Below are 14,909 nucleotides of genomic sequence, written 5' to 3' on the forward strand. Positions count from 1 at the left end.
GGGCAACCAAGAGAGAGTCTGACTCCCCCTGCTGACAGCAACCCTAGGGATCGCGGCCTCATGCTATTCCCGGAGCCTATGATCTCTAAGGCCTAGCGCTGGAGCACCCGTGGTGGCGGCACGTCAGCTACTGTTTGGTAGTCTCCTTCCCAAAACAGTGCGGCTGTGTCCGTATTCCCCTTCTAAGCGGAACCGATGCCTTACCTTCTCCCCGTGCTCCGGCCACAGCCTGGTAACGTCTGATGGACCTGCTAGTATATCCGACATCGACGCCCGCCAAAACAGCACTGTACTCGTGGGTAAGCGCTGTTGCGACCCGGCGGGGAGTTGTTGGAGCGCCTTTCTAATATGCGTATAAGATGCGGTTTAGAAAGGTCACTCAAAAAACTAATAAGACTATAACAATAAAATAAGAAAGCTTAGGGCTGCTAAAAATCAGCAGCCCTCTGACCATGGTCCAGCTCCTGCCGCACCAAACAAAAAACTGATTTGCCTGAGCCAGTGGGCAGGGATATATGGACGGGCCTGTTGCATCCTGGGAGGCCAGAAAGCTTTGATCGATTGGTGCCAATCCGCTGACGCTCCATCATATCCCACAGTTATCCTGTGGACCCTGCCGGAGAAAGTTACCATACACCGCTGCTTCTCCCCATCATACCTGGAAGCCTCCCAGAAACGCCCGGGTATAGAAAGCATATTTCATGCATATTATTAAAAAATAGGTTTGGTCGCTAAGGCACATGCGCAGTTTAATAAAACTGGTTAGATACAGCCAAATCAAACGGGACTTAGAATCAAGCCTTATAGTTGAACATTTTCTATACATAATTTAAGCTTTATTAACAAAAGCTATGAAAAAAGTTCTAGAAAGAAGAATTACCCTCCATTGGAAAGGCCAAAAGATCACTGCTAATGTTTGTGGTAATGCCCAGAGCATGCCATGGATCAATCAAGCCATTTGGAAAAATGATTCGGCTGGCTTGGACTTTCAGACCTCCATAATTTTCATTTGTTTGCTGAACTGCACCAGTAACCATTGCTAAATTAAACTCGGCACCATAGATATCTGTACATTGCTGGACATGGTACCTGTTGAACCAAAAAAAAAAAAAAAAAGAGAGAACACGTTAAAATAGTATAAACGCCCCATAAAAAAAAAAAATAGATTTGCATTACGCTCTGTATCAGTTCTTCATTACATTTTGGGTGGGTTGTACTAGGGTACCCAGTGCCTACAGTAACACTTATGTATGACACAGTAGGTTACACTTTCTATGTATTTAGGTTAAGCCTTGCTCAATGCTTCAAGCTGCACATGATTTTTGATGCTCAAAATAAGAGATACCTGTAAGGGCAGGATGTACTAAGCTCTCCTGTTGCGCTAATTGCCTTCTCAGGGCTCCCTTGACATCTCCACAGTAACCTTTCTATTCCCCTCCCAGTGCTGCCATTTGCTGCCGTTGTTTTCTCTCCTGCCATTGCCAGTATGAACTTACACAAGCACCACCTCTTCTCCGTTACGACCACTCAAGACTCTGCATTGTGGATGCTGCGCGCTCCTCCCCGGCACCATTATCACTCCTACGTCAGCAGCTCCGTGGAGACCCGCACAACTTGTATAAACTGTATTTAATAAGTTGTGCAGGTCTCCACGGAGCTGAGGCAGGAGTGATAATGGCGCCGGGGATGAGAGTGAATGGCAGCGCCGGGAGGGGAGGAGAAAGGTTACCGTGGAGATGTCAAGAGAGTGGTGAGAGGGCAAATAGCGTGGCAGGAGAGTTTAGTACAGTCTGTCCTAAGTCACCATTTAATTCAAAGCAAACTAATAAGACAACAAGGTCATTCCTTTTAGGAGACCTCGCTAACCCACAGTATTTGGGCATTAGTAACCCCTCTAGTATTACAAATGTTTTTTATGTTAATTATACTCCTTTACTTGCTCAGTTAATGCTCTGGTTGGCACATGGATGAATCAAGAGGTCTCCTGGTTGGGTCCGATAGCAGCATTCAAAATTATGTATTTATTTTGTGCTGTAGCATATGTAATACTCTGTAAGCTTTTCTGTAACCGGTGGTGGTGTAACCCTCCCTGACATTGGACGGCACCATAAAGGCTGCTTTCCTTTCCCAATTGGCTGATTGGTTTCTCCAACCCCACTCCAAACCCTGGGAGGACCGGAGGTGTGCTGGACCTGAGGTGTGCTCTCACTTTCTGTTTCCCTCTTCCTAAACTACCCAGGACTACTAGACAACTTGGCCCACTGTGTTGCCTCCATGTCACGCCCATACCGGACACACTGAAGGTGGAAGATGCTAAGATCCCGACCCAATCTGACTTAATGGAGAGATATCTAAGACAAATCACTCCCCAACCGTCATGCTTCTTATTGGCTATGTATAGTCCTTACGACTGGCTGATATGTTTGCCAATACTTCTTTCTCGGACCTCTGCACCAGATTTCGCCTGTAGCCTTCGGTCTGGTTTCGGTATCTCCAGATCAGACATTGGGTGCAGAATTTGAGCCACCTCCACCACTGTTTTCCGTACACCTCCTTCCCAGATTCTAGCTAGGCTAACTGCCTCCATTTCCTGAGGCACTATCTCCTCTTGGTATTGTCTCCTGTCACCCACAGAATTAATGGATAAGGCCCCATTGTTACCTACAATGGGAAAGTGATCTTTTACAACAGTTTACTCCAGAGCAATGGGAATCCATCCATCTCTCTTCCCTTAGCATGTTGCACTGCACAAGCCATACTGAAACGCACATTAAACTACTCAATAGACTCTTTAACCCCCAATATCTCCCCCCCCCCCCACCTTCCTTTGTTTATATTCTCTACCACAATAGAATTTAATATGAGGGTAAAAAAAAAAAATATATATATATATATATATATATATATATATATATATATATATATATATATATATATATATATATATATAAATAAGACAACAAGGTCAAATTTTGAATTTTTTTTTACATAAGTGGGTCTATTATCAAACAGAGAAAATCTGTATTTTCACAAAGACTGCGAATGGGCAAACCGGCAATCTGAATCATGAACATGAGAATACACAGAGACGGAGTTAAGCCTTGCTGATGGTGATCAGCATCATCATGACCACCATTCAGCTGACACCTATATATTATTGAATCACAGAAAATGGAAAAAAAAATAATGAAAAAGCAAAAAAAAAAACCTTATTGCCATAGATTGCCAAATAGACTGGCACATAATATATGCTAGTATTTCAATTGATTTTGATGGTGGGTATGTATTGCATGTCCCCGAGATGCTGAAACTAAACTATCTTATTTTAGATAACCAAACAGTAGATCTAGTTTTTACAGATGGGCTAGAAGAATCTTGGATAAAAATAATTCCATATACAACCTTGCAATTCAGAACTTGTCAGAGGGAAACCACTCTGCTCATGAGAGAGCACTAACATTTGCTTCCTGTTCTCTTGGCAACAATGTATTTTTAAAGTGGAGAGCTGTACATTTCTAGATTCACTGTGCTATGTTCTCACAGTACAACCTACTGTACTATACTGCCTATGGGAGGTTACTAGAGGCTAATTGGAACTTACAGCATCAGACAGAATCAGGGAAATCATTCAGCAATATTCAACAACCACTACACCAAAAGATTTAAGTTGGCTTACTGTAAATAAAATATAAAATATGTTCAAGTGAAAAGGCACCTTCCTGCTGTAACGGGTGTGATACAGGAAGCCGGCCTTCCGGATGCCAGCGGTCACATAGTAACATAGTATCTAAGGTTGAAAAAAGACAATTGTCCATCGAGTTAAACATATTTGTGGTCTCCTATGCACGATTATTTTGTATAAAATTTTGACTGAAGTTGCTGACTGCCGTTCCGATTAACCCCTCTTTTTTATAATAACCATAGTGCGTGACTATGCCCCGTAACCCTGGATATCCTTGTCCATTAGGAATTTATCTAACCCATTCTTAAAGGTGTTGACTGAGTTGGCCATTACAACTCCCTCAGGCAGGGAATTCCAAACACATATCATCCTTACCGTAAAGAAGCCTTTACGCCGTATTGTGTGGAATCTCCTCTCCTCTAACCTGAGCGAGTGTCCACGAGTTCTCTGTGTTGATCTAACCAAAAACAGGTCCTGCGCAAGATCTGTATATTGTCCCCTTATATATTTGTAAATGTTGATCATGTCCCCTCTTAATCTCCTCTTTTCCAGTGTAAACATGCCTAGTCTTGCAAGCCTTTCCTCGTATTCCAGCGTCTCCATACCCTTAATTAGTTTGGTCGCCCGCCTTTGAACCTTTTCTAGCTCCAGGATATCCTTTTTGTAGTAAGGTGCCCAGAATTGTACACAGTATTCAAGGTGTGGCCTCACAAGTGATTTATATAACGGGAGTATAATACTCTCATCCCTAGCATCAATTCCCCGTTTTATGCATGCTAATATCTTATTAGCCTTCTTTGCTGCAGTCCTACTTTGGGTACTACTGCTTAATTTGCTATCTATGAGGACACCTAAGTCCTTTTCCAGTACAGAATCCCCTAATTTTACCCCATTTAGTAGGTGTTATTTTTGTTCTTGTTACCACAGTGACCTTACACTTGTCTGTATTGAAGCGCATTCTCCATTTCGCTGCCCAAGCTTCTAATTTTACTAAGTAATTCTGAAGCGACTCAGCATCCCCCTCCGCATTTATAACTTTACACAATTTGGTATCATCTGCAAAAATTGACACCATGCTCTCTAGACCTTCTGTTAGGTCGTCAATGAAAATATTGAACAATAGCGGTCCTAATACTGAGCCTTGCGGCACACCACTTAGCACTTCAGTCCAAGTTGAAAAAGATCCATTAACCACAACGCGCTGCTCCCTATTATCTAACCAGTTTTTGACCCAAGTGCATATTGTGCTTCCTAGCCCTGATTCTTGTAGCTTGTAGATAAGTCTCATGTGTGGTACAGTATCGAACGCTTTGGCAAAATCTAAAAAGATTACATCCACCTCTTTACCCCGATCTAGGTTTGCGCTTACTGTTTCATAAAAGCCAAGTAAGTTGGTTTGACAGGATCTGTCCTTCATAAACCCATGTTGATTCCTTTTAATTACCTTATTGACTTCAAGGAACTTCCGAATACTATCTCTTAGAATACCTTCCAATACTTTCCCCACTATAGATGTAAGACTAACTGATCTATAATTACCTGGTTCAGCTTTACTTCCCTTTTTGAATATAGGCACTACTTCCGCTATACACCAGTCTTTGGGAACCATACCTGATATTACTGAATCATTAAAGATCAAAAATAGCGGCTTTGCAAGTTCAGAATGAAGCTCTATTAGAACCCTTGGGTGAATACCATCGGGACCTGGTGACTTATTAATCTTTAAATGTTTTAAATCGGTCACAGACTACTTCCTCGCTTAAATAAGTACCTATCAGTGGGATATTCTCATTATTGAGATTATATGTTAGTCCCTGAATTGGGTCCTCTCTAGTAAATACTGTTGAAAAAAAATCATTTAGTGTGTCCGCTATGTCATTATCATTTTTGCTTAAGACTCCCAACTTGTCTTTTAAAGGGCCTATACTCTCCTTCTTTAATCTCTTGCTATTAATGTATTTAAAGAATTTTTTGGGATTCGCTTTGCTTTCCTTTGCTACTAGTTTTTCAGTTTCTACTTTAGCCGCTCTTATTTCCTTTTTGCAAATTTTGTTACATTCCTTATAGTGCTGAAATGACTCTGCTTTCCCGTCAGATTTGTATTTTTTAAATGCTCGCCTTTTCTTGCCCATAAGTTCCTTAATCTTTTTGTTAAGCCACATCGGTTTATGATTTTTATTCCTTTTTTTGCTGCTCGTAGGAATAAATTTGAGTGTATTTTTAGCTAGCAGGAATTTTAGTACCTCCCATTTCTCCGTAGTATTTTTTCCTAAAAACAAACCTTCCCATTCAATATCCCTGAAAAATACCCTCATCTTATCAAAATTTGCTTTGCTAAAGTTTAGAGTCCTAGTTGAGCCAGTATAGGGCTGTTTATGGAAACTGATATTGAATGTGACCATATTGTGGTCGCTGTTTCCTATGGGTTCCCCTACTATAATACCTGATACCAAATCCCCATTGTTTGTTAATACCAGGTCTAAGATTGCATTGTACCTAGTTGGTTCTTCAATTAGTTGAACTAAGTAATCATCATTAAGTGTGTTTAAAAACATATTGCCCCTAGCAGTATCACATGAATCGTTTTTCCAGTTTATCTCTGGATAGTTAAAATCTCCCATCACTACTATGTCTCCTACTCCTGCTGCTCTTTCAATTTGCTTTAGTAACAATTCCTCATCAGATGCGTTGATACCAGGCGGCCTATAGCATACACCCAATACTAACTTTTTTATTCCTTTTTCCCCGCATGCAATTTCTACCCATAATGTCTCGACAGTGTCTACAGTCCCCTCCTGAATATCTTCCCGTATATCAGGTTTTAAAAACGGCTTTACGTAAAGACACACCCCTCCACCCTTTTTATTTAGTCTGTCTCTCCTAAACAGTGTATAGCCCTCTAGATTGACTGTCCAATCATGAGATTCGTCCCATCAAGTTTCAGTAATGCCTATAATATCATACTGTTTGCTTGCTGCAAGTATTTCTAGTTCACCCTTTTTACCAATAATGCTTCTGGCGTTTACATACATACAACTAAGATAAGTATTTTCCCTTGCGTTAGGGACATCTTTCACCTTATGTAGCAATGATGACCTGTAATCGTCATTGGTTAGTGCTTTGGTAAAATCTCTTTTAGTACCCATGTTAGTTACCTTACCTCCTGCTCTTACCCTCCCCCCAACTTCTCCCCCATTTCGTTTACTACCGCCATCCCCACTATTCTCACTGCATGACCCGTAGTTTCTAGCTAAACCCTCCCCCCAGGCTCCTAGTTTAAAATCTCCTCCAACCTTCTAACCATCCTTCCCCCCCAGCACCGCTGCCCCCTCCTCAGTCAGGTGCAATCCGTCACGACAAAAGATATGGCGCCTGACTGAGAAGTCCACCCAGTGTTCCAGGAACACAAACCCCTCTTTCCTGCACCAATCCCTAAGCCACACATTTACCTCCCTAATCTCCCTCTGCCTCCCTGGACTAGCGCGTGGCACGGGTAATAATTCCGAGAATATTACCTTAGATGTCCTTGCCTTCAGTTTCTTTGACAGACACTGGAATCCCAAACCATAACTATCACCCACCTTCGGGATGTTGTTGGTCAGTGTTCCGGCTGACTGCATCCCGCTCTAACAATACTGGAGATAGAAGAGTGGGGTCAGTATACCTCCCAACGGTCCCAAATTACACAGGTCAGGGCCTCTTTTAGGGCTCTACATTGATGTCCTAAGTGGTACTGCCGGGTTTTGCTCGAGGTATTGTCCTGTTTACGGCTGCCTCTGGTGTGTGCAGTGTTTAAGGGACGCCTGTCCTTAAGGAAGAGGATGGACCATCCTAGAAGTAGTAGGCAAGTTCCCAGAGACCAGCCATGTCCAATTACCATACCCTCTTTTGTTATCATGATTTAGCAATTTGAGAATATCTATGTATGGGTTATATATTTTTCTATAGGCATCACAGTTCCTACATATAGAGAAATTGCTCAAGCAAAACAATACTTAGGAACAGAAGAGATGGTTGGTAATGCGGTCTCAATTGCAGCTGCTCTCTCAGTAGCTATTGCGGAAATATGCAACTGCTAATCTCAGCCTTTCCTTCAAGCGCCGAGACCGATGTCGCCAAGAAAGGAGGGGAGTGCTCTTACGCCTGCGCTTCTCCTCAGCCCAGCACACGCTGTCTAGCAAGGAGTGCAGCTTAAACTACCTGGATCCGGACAGGCTCTATACTGCTCTGGCTGAGACACCCACTTTCAGGCTCTATGGCCTGTGCAACTGTGATGGAGATTGGAAACACACCAACAATGGTCGCAACATCGACATTTGCTGTGGCCTAGTGTTTACTCTAGCTACTTTCCTCACATGCAACTAAGCATGGCGTCTGCAGTAGGTTTGTGATTGGGAGCACAGCAACATGACAGACCCATAACACGCCCACTTTCTGTGCTCACTTTAGGACAACTCCCAGTCTTCACACTGAAATGCCCAGGGATTGCAAACTCCTTCTCAAATAGTAGTGATGAGGTATGTAATTGCAAACGTCATTGGACACTTGGGTTTGAACATGCTCAGTAGCAAACTCCACTTTGTACATTAATGAACTAGGACAAACTTACAATCAAAGATCTGCTTCCATGACAACTTATATTTTACATTTATTACCTTAAAGGGAAACCTGAGAATGGCTGAGCATGGGAATCTGTAGATTGAAAATATCCAAATTCTGTGCATGTCTGGTACAGCCACTGCCGACCTTTAGTAAATGAGAATAAAATAAAATACAGTAAGCAGGCGCTTTAACAAGAATCTAATGCCTTCATTAACATCTGTATTAACTTTGTGTGCCTGTATATTCAATGTTTAGTCTTCATCATTCACAAGACAGTATTGCACGGTTTGACAAATACAGCAATATAACAAACAGATGCCTGAGAACTTCTGTATAGTATATTTTTGGCACATACTACTTCCTTATGCTGCAACTGTAATAACATTGTTAATGACAAGCACATGTCTGTTCACATATAGTCAAGATTTATACCGTTTGATGGAGGTAGTAGCACACAGCTGAAACTTATACAGCCACAGAGGGATAGAACTTCTAAAACGAGTTCTCATGAACAAATAAATATTATTGTACATGATCCATTAAAAGAGCAAAGTTGGTCATAAAACCCAAGGCAGAGAACATCGTGGTGGTTCTACGGCGGAAACACAACACCCCCCATATGAACAAAATTAACAAAAAGGGCCATCACACACACACACACACACACACACACAAACAAACAAGCCCCCCTTCCCCCCTTATACAGCACTGTTGGATCAATAAATTGTGCAGTTCGGCAGTCAATTAAGATATTTTATCTGTGATTAACATAAATTGGTGGTCTCAAGCCTGCTGATTCTTGACATCTGATCAAACTGTTCAGATGTCAATCAGGAGCATCAGAAAGTTTTTCGGTTGGGGGGGAACCAAGATATAATTTTGGCACCCGTAGATCACTGATGGTCGCCCCCTCAGGGGCAGCTGGACTAATCCGCCACACCACCTACCTGATGCAGGGGTTTACCAGTAGCACTGCAGGGATATCACCAGCAGGAGTAAGATCGTGGTAACCAGGAGCATACAGGGTTTGCTGGGTATTGTAGTATGTCTGGTACAGAATGTATCATTAGTCTCTAAACTCACTGTAAGGGCAGTAGGGTGCTTGAGCATCTAAGCGGTGGTGGTACAGTATATGTGGTATACATAGCGGTAGTTGTATAAATGAATGATTGCACGAAATGTTTCAGGCTTTCTGCACTGTGGATGCATTGCTGCACTTTAAGGATTAATCTCTTTCTTGTGCAATAGGATTTTAATTACCTACCTGTAAATCCTTTACTCGAAGTCCGTAGAGGGTACTGGGGTTCCATTTAGCACCATGGGGTATAGACGGGTCCACTAGGAGCCATCGGCACTTTAAGAATTTGATAGTGTGGGCTGGCCCCTCCCACTATGACCCTCCTACCAGACTCAGTCTAGGAAACTGTGCCCGAGGAGACGGACATACGTTGAGAGAAGGATATAAAAGAATAGTGGTGAGATTCCAAACCAACACACACACACACACACACACACACACACACGGAAAGCTATGCTAACCAAACTTGAAACAAGAACAGCAACAGCTGAACCAAACAACAATACTTAACCAAGTAACTGTGCAGGAAAAATGAAGCACCGGGCAGGTGCCCAGTGTCCTCTACGGACTATGAGAAAAGGATTTACCGGTAGGTAATTAAAATCCTATTTTCTCTTACGTCCTAGAGGATACTGGGGTTCCATTTAGTACCATGGGGATGTACCAAAGCTCCCAAACCGGGTGGGAGAGTGCTGAGGTTCCTGCAGAACTGATTGGCCTCTGAGGACCTTCAGTTTGGTCAAAGTATCGAACTTGTAGAACTTAGCAAACGTGTTCGAACCAGACCAAGTAGGTGCTCGGCAGAGCTGTAAAGCCGAGACACCCCGGGCAGCCGCCCAGGAAGAACCCACGACCTAGTAGAGTAGGCCTGTACAGATTTTGGAACCAGCAAACCTGCCGTGGAATAAGCATGCTGGATAGTGAGCCTGACCCAGCGTGCAATGGTCTGCTTTGAAGCAGGACACCCAATTTTATTGGGATCGAACGAACAGTGAGCCGGATTTCCTGTGACGAGCTGTCCTCTTTACGTATACCTTCAAAGCCCTCACAACATCCAAAGACTTTGAAGTAGCAAAAGTGTTGGTGATAACCGGAACCACAATAGGTTGGTTAATGTGAAACGCAGACACCCCTCTAGGAAGAAATTGCTGACGAGTCCTGAGTTCAGCTCTGTCCTCATGGAAAATGAAATAGGGACTTTTGTGAGACAAAGCCCCCAGCTCCGACACATGTCTTGATAACGCCAAGGCCAACAGTGCGACGGTCTTCTACGCAAGATATTTTATGTCCACCTCCTGTAACGGTTCAAACCAGTCCGATTGGAGGAACTTGAGATCCCAAGGTGCCGTGGGAGGCACAAAGGGAGGTTGGATGTGCAGAACACCTTTCAAGAATGTCTGAAACTCAGGGAGAGAAGCCAATTGTTTTTTAAAGAAAATGGACAAGGCCGAAATCTGGACTTTTATGGAGCCCAGACGTAGGCCAACATCCACACCTGCTTGCAGAAAAAGCAGGAAATGTCCCAGATGAAATTCCACCGCAGAAATTTTTTTGCTCTCACACCAAGAGATGTATTTCTTCCAAATACAGTGGTAATGTTTAGACGTTACCCCCTTCTTGGCTTGGATCAGTCAGGATAACTTTGTTAGGGATCCCTCTGCTGGTAAGAATCAGCCGTTCAACTTCAATGCCATCAAACGTAGCCACGGCAAGTTCTGATAGACGAATGGGCCCTGTTGCAGAAGATCCTCGCAAAGAGGTAGAGGCCACAGATCTTCAAGGAGCATCTCCAGAAGATCCGTGTACCAGGCCCTTCTTGGTCAGTCCGGAGCAATGAGTATTGCTTGAACCTTCTCCCTTTTTATTCTTTTTAGAATTCTTGGGATCAGAGGAAGTGGAGGAAACATGTACACCATCTGATAGACCCATGGAGTCATCGGAGCGTCTACCGCCACTGCCTGTGGGTCTCTTGACCTGGAACAAAACCGCTTGAGCTTTTTGTTGAGATGAGAGGCCATCATGTCGATTTGTGGATATCCCCATCGACGTGTCAAGCACATGAACACTTCCGGGTGAAGGCCCCACTACCCCGGGTGCAGGTCGTGTCTGCTGAGGAAGTCTGCTTCCCAGTTGTCTACTCCCGGAATGAAGACCGCTGACAGCACCAGTGTGTTTTTTTTCTGCCCAGAGAAGAATTCTTGACACCTCTGACATTGCTGCTCTGCTTTTCATTCCACCCTGTCGGTTTAGGTATGTCACTACCGTCACATTGTCCGACTGGACCTGAATGGCCTGATCTTGAAGAACACCCTCTGAGTGACTGCTCCCCAATCTCTGAGGCTTGCGTCTGTGGTTAGCAGAATCCAGTTCTGAATTCCGAACCTCCGACCCTCGACGAGGTGAGAAGTCTGTAGCCACCACAGAAGGGAGATCCTGGCTTTTGGCGACAGTCGGATTCTCTGGTGCATGTGAAGATGCAGTCCGGACCATTTGTCCAACAGATTGAGCTGGAAGGGTCTTGCGTGAAACATTCCATATTGAAGCACCTCGTAAGAGGCCACCATCTTCCCCTGAAGGCGAATGCATAGATGCACCGATATCCGGGTTGGCTTCAGGACATCCCAAACCAACGACTGGATTACCAGTGCTTTTTCCAACGGAAGGAATACTTTCTTTCTGCGACTCCGTGTCCAGTATCATTCCCAGGAATGGGAGCCTCAGTGTTGGCTCTAGGTGAGATTTCGGAAGGTTCAGAGTCCACCCGTGATCCTGGAGAAGTTTTGTTGAGAGACCAATGCTATCCAGCAACCTCTCCCTGGCCGGCGCCTTTATCAGAAGATCGTCCAGGTACGGAATTATATTCACTCCCTGTTTGCGGAGTATAAACATCATCTCTGCCATCGCTTTAGTGAATACCCTCGGTGCCATGGAGAGACCAAATGGCAGGACCTGGAACTGGTAGTGACAGTCCTGCAGTGCAAACTGCAGATAAGCCGGATGAGGCAGCCAGATCGGAATGTGAAGGTACGCATCCTTAATATCCAGAGAAACTAGGAATTCACCTTCCTCCAGACCAGAGATCACCGCTCTCAGAGACTCCATCTTGAACTTGAACACTCTTAAGAACGGGTTCAAGGACTTGAACCGTCTGGTTTCGGTACTACAAACAAGTTGGAATAGTACCCCTTGTTGTGCAGATGAGGTGGAACTGGAACAATGACTTGAGTCTGTACCAGTTTTTAGATGGCATGCTGTAAAGTTATACTTGCCTCTTGTGAAGCTGGTAAGCCTGATTTGAAGAATCTGAGGTGAAAGCTCTTGGAACTCCAGTCTGTAGACCTTGGAAATAAGATCTATGACCCAGGTATCCTGGCACAAACTTGACCAGATGTGACTGAAAAATTTTAGCCAGGCTCCCACCTGACAGTCCTCCAGGTATCGCAGTTCACCATCATGCTGAAGGCTTTGAGGAAGCAGAGCCTGAGCTCTGTTCCTGAGCACCTGCAGTTGATGGTTTGCGTGGTTTACTATAAATTTGAAGCTGAATAAGCTTTCCTGGCTGGGGGAGCTGCGGAAGGAAGATACGTAGCTTTGGAGATCCATTTGTCTACTTCGTCTCCAAACAAGGCCTCTCCTGTGAATGGTAGGCCTTCCACGCCTTTCCTGGAGTCCGTGTCGGCAGTCTACTGGCGTAGCTACAAGCCCCTGCGTGCTGACATTGCCATAGCGCTGGTGCGTGCATTAAGCAAACCTCTCTCTTTTATGGCTTCCGCCATAAAGTTTGCCGAGTCCTGTATATGCAGCAGGAGTAAAACAACATCCCCCCTAGACAAGGAATCTAACCCCTCAATTAGGTTACCTGACCATTTAGCAATGGCTTTTGTGATCCATGCACATGCAATTTATTATTATTTGTTATTATTATCCTTTATTTATATGGCGCCAAAAGGGTTCCGCAGCGCCCAATTACAGAGTACATATGCACATTATCAAAACAGGAAAAGTGACTTACAGTTGAAGACAATATAGGACAAGTACAGGGTAACTAAGCATAACTACACCAGTAGACGACATAGAGATAAGTTTCAAGGTGGCCAAAAAACTGCGGGATTTGGGCAGTTGAGGATTATTACAGTAAGAAAAGGATAAGCACATGAGGGAAGAGGGCCCTGCTCGTGAGAGCTTACATTCTAAAGAGTGATCAATAGTGGGTCTCTGGGCCACTCCAGCAGCTGTATACAATTATCTGAGTGTAGTCTCAATTTTACGATCAGCCGTGTCTTTTAGGGAGGCTGCACCAGGGACAGGCAATACAAATTTCGTGACAGCCTAGAGACTGATGCGTCCACTATCGGTGGATTTTCCAATTTTTTCCTATCCTCCAGAGGAAAAGGAAAAGAGAGTAACCTTTTAGGGATCTGAAATTTCCTATCAGGATTAACCCACGGTTCTTCAAACAGGGTATTCAATTCCTTTGACACAGGAAAAGTGACTGAGGACTTCTGTTTTAGATTAAAATAAGATTCCTCACACTCCTCTGTCACCTTATCAGGAATTTGCAGAACATCTCTGATAGCCTCTATAAGAACCTCTATTCCCTGTGACAGAGTAGCATCCCCCCCCCCTCCAAATCCACCTCACCCTCCTCCATGTCGGACCCCTTAGCGTCAGAGTCAGACTGCAGTATATGGGCCAGAGATCATTTTTGTGGACAAATGGGAGGGGATTGAGACGCTGCTTTGGGGACTGAGTCTCTATTCATAAACTCATCCACAGTCTGTCTTAAGTATTGCGTCTCTTTCTCATTGTGGGATTATTTCATAGAAATGTTGGAGATCATTCCCTTAATGGAATTTACCCACTCCGGTTCAGCCCCGCTATTCTAGGAAGGTGCACTGCCCTGAGTACCCAGTAGTGAGCCCCCTGGTGAAGAGGAACACTCCGCTGTACAAGAAACAAACACTCTTTGCCTGACAATGTAAATGTGACAGCGCGCACGCACGCGCACACACACACACACACACACACACACAGGAAAATTAACCCACAAAGAGCCCTTCAGGGAGACAGTTATTTGGAGCCAGCCCACACCGCGCCCTTATCGCCAATGCCAAGCTTAGCCGGGTCGCAGACTAAGTACCCTGATACGGGACTTAGTACACTAACAAATCACTCCCCCTCCCCTGCTATGACCCCCTGGTACCGTTGAGGTAATTTGGAGTCTCACCGGAGGAGCTGCGCATCCCTGTCAGTCAGCGTCTGTGTCCACTGCAGAGGGAAAATGGCGCTGGTGAGCCGCTGGATCCACTCATAGTGAAGGCCCCTTCAATGGCGCGTGGTATTCTCGCTTTTTTTTATACTGGCTGAGGTAATCTTGTGCTTAAAATGGAGAGAAACCCGTTTTAAGACTGCTTTTGCCAGTGTGGGTACAGTGTACTGAGACGCAGCTGTGTACTGTGTCTGGAGACACATTCCGCCCCGGTTAGAAGCCATGTGTCTCCGTACCCTCATGCCGCCAATTTCCCAGCGCCCCGCTAACCGGGACGC

At 44.4% G+C, this 14,909-nt stretch overlaps 1 protein-coding gene across 1 annotated transcript in view; it reads right to left on the minus strand.

The window, feature by feature from the left end:
• Nucleotides 1-14,909, minus strand: part of LOC134909239 (putative serine protease K12H4.7) — a 121,551-nt gene that overhangs the window by 35,706 nt on the left and 70,936 nt on the right. Inside the window, exons 7-8 of the mRNA XM_063915917.1 lie at nucleotides 8,338-8,428; nucleotides 881-1,089 (exon numbers count right to left, since the gene is read on the minus strand). Coding sequence (XP_063771987.1) covers nucleotides 881-1,089; nucleotides 8,338-8,428 — 300 coding nt within the window. The remainder of the gene's footprint in view (nucleotides 1-880; nucleotides 1,090-8,337; nucleotides 8,429-14,909) is intronic.

The sequence above is a fragment of the Pseudophryne corroboree genome, chromosome 4 (assembly GCF_028390025.1).
Source record: "Pseudophryne corroboree isolate aPseCor3 chromosome 4, aPseCor3.hap2, whole genome shotgun sequence".
NCBI lineage: Eukaryota > Metazoa > Chordata > Amphibia > Anura > Myobatrachidae > Pseudophryne > Pseudophryne corroboree.